This window comes from Lupinus angustifolius, chromosome LG12, assembly GCF_001865875.1.
Source record: "Lupinus angustifolius cultivar Tanjil chromosome LG12, LupAngTanjil_v1.0, whole genome shotgun sequence".
In the NCBI taxonomy this organism is placed as follows: Eukaryota; Viridiplantae; Streptophyta; class Magnoliopsida; order Fabales; family Fabaceae; genus Lupinus; species Lupinus angustifolius.
Genome location: NC_032020.1, coordinates 11597902 through 11607664, shown reverse-complemented (window position 1 = coordinate 11607664; position 9763 = coordinate 11597902). Strand labels below are relative to the sequence as shown.

At 37.7% G+C, this 9763-nt stretch overlaps 1 protein-coding gene across 1 annotated transcript; it reads left to right on the top strand.

The window, feature by feature from the left end:
* LOC109362401 lies at positions 3402–5932 on the top strand. Its single transcript, XM_019608158.1, has 2 exons — positions 3402–3638; positions 4533–5932. Exon 2 carries the CDS (start codon positions 4565–4567, stop codon positions 5765–5767), a length of 1203 nt encoding a protein of 400 aa, XP_019463703.1. The 5' UTR covers positions 3402–3638; positions 4533–4564; the 3' UTR covers positions 5768–5932.

The window sequence follows — 9763 nt, the reverse complement described above, 5'->3', positions numbered from 1 at the left end:
GAAAGGTAGGAAATAAATCAGATTGATTTTTCGATCAAAAGTACTATGTGAAATCTTCGTGGCACCACAAATTGGGACATCCCTCCTCTTCAATTTTTAGTTTTATTCAACGTGAATTTTCCTTAGGTTCTTTGGAGTTTAAACAATCAGATTGCTCATCTTGTCAAATAAGTAAAAGTCACAAACTACCTTTTCATGAATCATCTCTTGTATCATCTTTTCCATTAGAAATAATATTTTCAGATGTTTGGACTTCTCCAGTTATATCCATTGATGGTCTAAAATATTATTGCATGTTTGTTGATCATTTTACACGTTATATTTGGCTATATCCAATGCGCAAGAAATCTGATGTTTACTCCATTTTTCCAAAATTTAAATCACTTGTTGAAAATTACTTCAAAAACAAAATAAAAATTCTTTATACTGATAATGGCGGAGAGTATATTGGTTTACATTCGTTTTTAGGTGATCATGGAATAAGTCAGAAAACAACCCCACCCCACTCACCTGAACATAATGGTATTGCAGAAAGACGGAACCGTCATATTGCTGAAACTGGTCTCTCTTTATTAACACACTCTGGTGTACCTCTTAAATATTGGCCATATGCAATGACAACAGCTGCTTATCTCATAAATCGTCTCCCCACTCCCATACTTTCCTACCAATCACCTTTTTCTAAATTACTAAACACATCCCCTAATTATCTTAAGCTTAAGAGTTTTGGATGTTTGTGCTTTCCTTGGCTTAAACCTTATTCGAATCATAAACTTGATGCAAAATCTACCAAGTGTGTTTTTGTAGGTTATGCTGCTGATCAAAATGCCTACAACTGTCTTGATCCCTCTACAGGCCGCATATATGTGTCACGACATGTAAGGTTCATTGACACTGAATTTCCTTTCTCAAACAGCCACACATTACCTACGGCACCCATACCTGTCCCCACCAGAACTGATCTCACCGTCCCAATATGCAACAACTCCCTCCTTTTAATACCGCACCAACCAACAGACCCCAACCCACCTGCACCGCACCAACTAACAGACCCCAACCCACCTGCACCTAGCCAAACACTGAATACCAATCCACCTGCAACAAGCCAATCATCATTACCCCACCCACCTGCACTTGACCGCCCTACAATTCCCACCCCACCGTCCCATATACCTACTGGAATAGTCACTAGGTCCAAAAACAATATAACCAAACCCAAATCCAAACTAAACTTACACATCACAGCCTCCCCAAACCCAACTGAACCCTCCACCATTACCTAAGCTCTTAAGGATCCTGATTGGCGGGCTGCCATGCAAATGGAATATGATGCACTTCGCCACAATCATACTTGGGATCTCGTACCCTCCACTGTTGGCCAGAATGTTGTTGGTTGCAAATGGATATTCCGCATAAAACGTCTTCCTAATGGTTCTATTAGTCGGTATAAAGCTCGGTTAGTCGCAAAAGGTTTTCACCAACATCCTGGATGGGATTTCAGTGAAACTTTCAGCCCTGTTGTCAAGCCCGTGACGGTCCGGGTTATTCTCACTCTTGCAGTTCATAATGGCTGGTCTCTTCGCCAAGTAGATATCAACAATGCTTTTTTACAGGGTACCCTATCTGAGAAAGTGTTCATACATCAGCCACCTGGGTTTGTTGATAAGGATCATCCCACTCATGTTTGCCGTCTCCGCAAAGCCTTGTATGGCCTCAAACAGGCACCACGTGCCTGGTATAATGAGCTTCGTAACTTCCTAATATCCATAGGATTTAAGAACTCAGTTGCTGATGCCTCCCTCTTCATTTTTCGGCATGGACTAACCATATTGTATTTGTTAGTCTATGTTGATGATATTATTGTAACAGGTAACTCAACTAATGTCATCTCTGCTCTTATATCTCGTCTAGCTGCTAAGTTCTCTTTGAAAGACTTAGGCAAGCTCAATTTTTTCCTTGGCGTTGAGGTACTAAAGTCTCCAGATGGACTGTTTCTTACACAAAGACAGTATGTTCAAGACTTGCTTGTTCAGGCTGGCATGGCTGAAACCAAGTCCACATCAACTCCTCTTTGTGCATCGGTTCCTCTAGTTCGTTCCAGTGGCACCCCTATACCTTCCCCAACTGAATATCGACAACTAGTGGGGAGTCTGCAGTATCTCAGCATAACCAGACCAGACGTTGCTTTTGCTATAAACAAACTCTCTCAATTCATGCAAACTCCAACCACGGTTCACTGGTCAGCTCTCAAAAGAGTTCTACGTTATTTGGCGGGTACCCCAAATCATGGCATTCATATTTCTGCTTCATCTCCCATGGTTTTCCATGCCTATTCCGACGCTGATTGGGCCGGGGATACAGACGACTATGTGTCAACCACGGGCTATTTGCTTTATCTTGGGAGTACACCAATCTCATGGAGTTCGCGCAAACAACGATCAGTCGCACGTTCATCCACAGAATCTGAGTACAAAGCCCTCGCAGACACCGCTGCTGAGATGCTATGGGTGATCTCTCTCTTTGGTGAACTTGGGCACACCATCACCACTAAACCTGTGATCTACTGTGACAATCTAGGAGCCACAAGTCTTAGTGCTAATCCAGTTTTTCACTCTCGCATGAAACATATTGCTCTTGCGTATCATTTTGTACGTGAACAGGTTCAAAAAGGCATTTTTCGCGTTTCATATGTTTCCACAGAAGATCAACTGGCTGATATACTCACAAAACCGTTACCACGTGCTAAGTTCGAATTTCTCATGTCCAAGTTGCACCTATTCTACAAATCGTCCAACTTGCGGGGGAATATTAGTGATAAGCCTCACCAACCGTAACTTGTTACGTTACAGTCTGTATATTTTGAATTTGTACTTATCCTATTGTTAGTTATCCTATTATTAAGCATATAGTAGTTTGTGAATAGAGATATTCTAGGAGATCCTCTTGTTAGCTTTTATCTCTGCTAGCTTATATAAATATTCCTTTGAAGTAAATAATGAAGGTGTGCTTCATCCATAATAATAAGAATGTGGGTCAAATCTATTTACATGTTAGAATATATAATGTAAAGACATATAATAAATATATCAATCCACATTCTTTATTTTTTGTCATAAGTAACTATAATATGTTTTGAAAATAAAATAAAAATAGGATTTTTGAGTATTAAAAGTTACCTAATACCTTAGAAATAATATACTTATAAGATTTTTTCATACTATTATTTTTCTTTGAAAAACAATAAATAGACTAAAAATAAATGACTGTCATAGTATTAAAAGATGAATTTTAATATAATATGTGCTATTAATTCACATGTCAGTTCTTTTCAGGATTGAGTAATAAATGAAGTGCGGTTAAGATATATGATACGAAAATATATTTTCTAATCTGAATCTTAGAAAGATACAAGTGCAAATTGTGAGGTCTACCAAAAAACTATAAATTGCAGAGACACCGTTTCATTACTGAATTTGTAGAAAGAAAGAGCATATGCAAGCAAATAATTGAATCGGAACTTGTTCATTCTTAGTGTGTTGTCTTTATATATCCAAAATCAAATTCTTCACTATTCTCTGTTGTTCATCGTGAATCTTCAAACCACTCCTTACTGTATTGACAGTACCATTACTTATCAGGTTAACCCTAATTCCACCATGCCCGATTCAATTTTGTGATTTTGTTTTGCGATTCTTTCTTGGTAAACTTCGTTGTTATGTTCTCTGATTCTAATGAATTTTGATTTTGTATTCTTCTTGATTATGATTGTTGTTTGGTAATTAGAGACTGATTTGGTAAAATATAACCCTTTCTTGGAGAAATTGAAGCTATCATCGGAACCCTAATTGCATAAACTGCAAGCACTCGTAAAATTTCACCCTTTCTTATGTTTTATACCCAATCCTTTATAAAAGATCATCTTCAAAATAGCATCCTTATTTTGCAAGAATAAATATTTTTTATTTAGGTATGTCTGTAGGGGTAGTGATATTGACACTCTTAATAGTCTATCCGCGTTTTGTTTTAATCTGTCTTTGTTTTAGATTTCATTTTACAAATTTATCACTGTTCAATTCACCTTTTCTGCACATATTTGTCAAGAATGAACTTTTGTTGGCTAGGACATAGGAATGTGAGTAAAAAGCTAAAATAATTATTTACAAGAAAGCTTACCCAAAGAATCCAATATTTAAATTCCTATTATCTGTGATGACTGAGGCATGTAAATTTCATAAAATCCAGTTCAGATAAAAGGGGATGCCACTTGTTTCTAAATAACTCAAGCTTATATAGTTCTGTGTTCAGTATGGCTGATAGTTGTCTATATATGTTTTTTGGGTACCATTTCATCTATAACAAGGCCACTAAGTTTGAAGATTTGGTTTTCTTCCTTTATCACTATTACTTATATTGGAGTCAACTTGTGTCAGCATAGATCCTAGTTATTTTGCTAGGTTGATATGATCTTCTGAAATTATATCCCCTTTTACTTTCGGTATTTGATATTTTTTTGGATGTTTGATGTAACGCAGATTTTATTTGAAATTATATCCTAGTTTCAAAAATGCCAAAATTTAGAAGAGTGAAGTCGCCATCTGTTGGTCGCACTTCATCATATCCTTACCCTTCCAACCCCAAAAACAATGAGCAGAAACCCATGAATTTGTCGGGATCAGTTGATGACATAAAAGAATGGGAGGAAGCTAGGTGTCCTATTTGCATGGAACCCCCTCATAATGCTGTTCTTCTGAAATGTTCTTCCCATGAGGTGGGTTGTCGTCCATTTATGTGCAATACCAGTCACCGACATTCCAATTGCCTTGACCAGTTTTGTAAGACATTTGCTTCTCATCTCTCATCCGCTACCCTGCAAGAAATTCCTCTCACAAGCATAGCCTCTCCCAGCAGCGATGTTCAGACAGAGTCTTGGGGGCCCACACAGCATTCGAGCCAGTCGCAACCCAAGATCATCTGCCCTCTTTGCCGAGGAGAAATACATGGATATATGGTTTTGGAACCTGCTCGTAGGTATATGAATTCTATATCCAGGAGTTGTTCTTCTGAGACTTGTGAATTCCAGGGGACATATCCAGAACTCAGAAACCATGCTAGGTCCGAGCATCCTAATGTTCGACCATCAGAGGTGGATTCATCACGAATGTCTGATTGGACAAGGATGGAACAGGAAAGGAGCTTAGGAGATCTTTTTAGCTCATTCAATCCCAGTTCTGATACAGAGTACAACTCGGAGACTGTTTTGACGGGTGATCCAGCTGGGTGGATGTCATTCTTGGATGCAATTGTCTTTATTCGAGATGCTAGCAGGATGGCTCGAAGGTTGTCTGATCGCAGAGTTAGAGTACCATTCCATGACAGAAGGTCTGCAACAATGCACAGGGTATATGAAACAGTGACAAATCATTCAGCTATATGGAGATCCGATTTACCTCACCAATATGCCCAACAAGTGCAGGGGCTTCGTAGTATTAGAAGGAGAACTAATTCATCTTTGTTCTGGGTGGAGACAACTCATACGGCTAGGTCGAGAACAAATTTGTCATCTTTGAGAATGCCCCGTGATGTTAACGAGCATCATAGAGATTTGAACCCAGGTGTTAGATCATCTTCAAGAGCAATGATGCAGTTTCCTTCTGTGTCACATGTTGCTTGGGCTAATCCCCAGAGGAATAGTTCTTCATCTGGAAGATTTGGTCATCAGTTACGCTGGCGAGGTCAAAGATGGTCAACATTTAATAACCAACCATGAGTGGCAATAGATTTTTTTGATGAACAATATACCCTTATTTTTAAAGTTTTATTTCTGATGTTTAGGGATGCTTGAATCATCATTCAATTTTTATTGGAGGATTTTATTCACACCATTTTATTGCAATCCATTTTTTTCTTTTATACGTATGTGCTCTTTTTTCTTGAGGTTAGCTCCTGTTTTTCGTCCTCTTTCAACTACTTAGGTTATAATATACTGCAAGCCTGAAAAATTCCAATATTTTAATTTTATGAAAAATAAAGACTCTATCCTTTAAAAAATGTGTGTACTAACTAAGTTCCATTTAAAATTGGAAAACTCAAGTGATATTCACTTTTAAAAATCAAGTTTCAGAAGAACCTCAAGTGGTTTTCTGTTCAGTTTTACTTAGAATCTGGACATTATCCTTTTCAAACTAATTGCTTGACGATCCATATTATTGATATGATTGCAAAACACCTTTTAATTGTTGAGCTCTAGCTTAGTTATCACTCAACTTTTTTCTTGTTGGTATTTTGATTTATAATAATATCCTTGTCTTTTGCGAGTTTAAATGTGCTCCAATAATGGAGAGGTTATTACTAAAACATGTAGTTGAAAATTTTTTAAACTTTATTTTTTATTCAAAAATAGTATGAAATTATGACTGTTAGAAAAAAAAATAACATGTGTCATCATCCTATTCAGCACCAAACTTTCCAGTACAGGAGAGGATCCCCTTCCGTCTTTTGCAAGTTTGGTATAATGCATACCTCAAAAGCAGCGGAGGAGTGTTGTGGTACTGGAAACTAGTTTCTTTTGGGGTACGCGACTGCTTTTTTTCTTAAGTGTTACTCTAAGTAATCAAATCATTGACTCTTTTGGTCATCCTAAAAATCTAACAAGACCTTCTATTATTATACCTTATATTACTAGACCAATATATTATTGGTATATTGTATATATCAATCAATTGAACTAGTTTAAGTAACTGGAACTTTATTTAATGGATGTATATAAAAGTTACAAAAGATATACTTATATCACATTATATAGTAATGATGTCAATCAAATTAATGGTATGATAACTCCAAAATACAATGCTTCAATTGATATGAAATGGGGTTGCAATTGTTAGCAAAAAAATATATATCGAGACTATTTTTATATGAAGACCTTATGCCTGTTGTAAAAACTTGTTGTAATTTTGTAATTCAGTTTAGTTAGTTAATATAGTTAGTAGAACTTTCTGAATTTAGAAAGTTTAGTTAGTTAGTTGGTGCTATAAAAGGAAAGTATGTTTGTAATTGTTGCAATGCTAATAAGATTACACATAATTCATTCATATTCATCCTCTTCTTATCTTCATAAACTGATTTCCCTTTCTATTTCTTCTCTGCAATTCGTCTTCTTCTTGTTCTGTTTTCCTTCCCATTGCCCATCCTAGACAGCAAGAACTATGAAAGATGGCGCATACAGATGAAGGTTTTGTTTGGTTATCAAGAAGTACTTGATATAATTCAAGAAGGCTATCAATCAGTGGGTGAGGATGCAACTGAGGCTCAGAGACTTGCTCACAGAGATTGCAAGAGAGAGATTGTAAAGCTTTGTTCATGATTCATCAGTGTGTGGATGAATCGAATTTTGAGAAGATTTTCAATGCAAAGACAGCAAAAGAAGCTTGGGACAGCCTTGAAAAATGTTATGCTGGTGCAGAGAAGGTAAAGAAGGTGAAGCTCCAAACCTTGAGGAGGGAATACGAATTACTACAGATGAGAGATGGTGACACAATTGGAGAATACTTCACCAAAATTAGATCACTCACACTGATGAAGGGATGTGGTGAAGTAATGAGGGATCAATTGGTAGTTGAAAAGGTGTCGAGGACCTTAAACTCCAAATTTGATCATGTGGTTGTTGCCATAGAGGAGTCTAAGGATCTTGAGGTGTTCAAGATTGAAGAATTGCAAAGCACTTTAGAGGCACATGAACAAAGGATCAAAGAAAGAAGCACAGAGAGAAATTCTGATCAAGCTCTCCAAGCCCAAACAACCAGAAGGTCATTCAACCAAGGAAATCTCACAAAGAGATTTAAGAACAAATGGAAACCTGAAAAAGGAAGGAGCTATGAAGGAACAAGGCAGGAATCAAACTCATTCTCTGGAAACAGAGGTAGTGGACAAGACCAGATGTCAAAAAGAAACAAGAAGAAGTTTGATAAGAAGAAAATTCAATGCTTTAATTGCAAGAATTTTGGTCACTTTGCATCTGAGTGCAGGTTCAAGGTTGCTCATGGCAGTAGTCTAGAAATTGAAGCCAGGTTGGCTCAAGAGGAGGAATCTGAGGAGGAACAGGTCCTACTAATGGTCACATCAGAACAAGAAGTCAAGGATGATTGTTGGTATCTTGACACAGGGTGCTCCAATCACATGTCAGGCAATAATGAGTGGTTTGAGAGGCTTGATGAAAATGCCAAGAGTAGAGTGAAATTTGCTGATCATAGCTTCATCAATGCTGAGGGGGTTGGAGTTATCTCAATCAGAAGAAAGGATGGGAAGAGGGCAAGCATCAAAAATGTCCTATATGTGCCCAAGATGAAGAGCAACCTACTTAGCCTTGGGCAATTACTTGAGAAAGGATATGAGATGACCATGGCAGACAAGATGCTAAATGTATATGATTATGACAAGAATCTCATCTTGAGGGTTCCACTGTCCAAAAACAGAACCTTCAAGATTGGGATTCAAGTCAATAATCACAAGTGCCTATTATCTAAGACAAATCTTGATAATTGGACTTGGCATCAGAGGTATGGCCACCTGAATTTCAAGAGCCTTGAGTTGTTAAGCAGGAAAGGAATTGTCAATGGATTACCATCAATCAGTAGTCCAAACACACTGTGTGATGACTGCTTGGCAAGCAACTAGAGCAGGAGTAGTTTTGTGGCTCATATACCAACTAAATCAACAAAGTCACTTGAGTTGGTCTATTCGGATGTGTGTGGCCCCTTTGAAGAACATTCCTTGGGAAACAACAAATACTTCATAACCTTCACTGATGACTTCACAAGAAAGACATGGGTTTATCTAATCAGAAGGAAGTGTGAGGTATTCTCAATCTTTGTAAAGTTTAAGGCTCAAGTAGAAAGGCAGAGTGGACAAAAAATAATGACCCTAAGAACTGATGGAGGAGGTGAGTACTTGTCAAATGAGATGAAAGAATTCTGTGCCAAAGAATGATTGATTCATGAAGTGATTGCTCCTTATACCCTGCAGCATAATGGTATTGCAGAAAGAAAGAACAGAACCATCCTTAACATGACTAGGAGCATGCTTAGAACAAAGTCTATGCCATAAAGATTCTGGGGAGAAGCTGTCTCTACAACAGTGTACATCATGAACAGATGCCCTACAAAGAGGCTTAAGGACACCACACCTGAAGAAGCCTGGTCAGGTTTGAAGCCTAGGGTGGATCACTTCAGAATATTTGGTTCAATCTGCTACACTCATGTACCTGAAGCTCAGAGAAAGAAGCTTGATGATAGAAGCAAGAAACTTGTATTAATTGGCTATCACACTACAGATGCATACAGAATCTATGATCCTCTAAATCATAGAATAATGATGAGCAGGGATGTAAAAGTTGATGAGACTCAGAGCTGGAATTGGAATGAAACAAGCAATAATCCAACAAGGCATACAATAGCACAACTTGATGAAGGCAAAGCAGATATGGAACAGATGCACAATGATCAACCAGTTGTTGTTGAAGAAACTCAAAATCAGACAACACCACATAGAGCTAGACAACCACCATCAAGATTAAGTGACTATGAGGTCTTTCCAGACTCAGAAATCACTACTGAAGGAGAGTTAGTTCATATGGCACTGTTGGCTGAAATGGAGCCAGTAAACACAGAAGAAGCTTTCAGGCAGAGTCATTGGCATGAGGCTATGCAAGAAGAACTCACTTCCATTGAAAAAAAAATAACTTGGGAGCTTACTCAACTACCAAGAG

What these genes read in the sequence shown, in the direction of transcription:
- LOC109362401 (XM_019608158.1), top strand. Translation starts at nt 4,565, where the DNA reads ATGCCAAAATTTAGAAGAGTGAAGTCGCCATCTGTTGGTCGCACTTCA.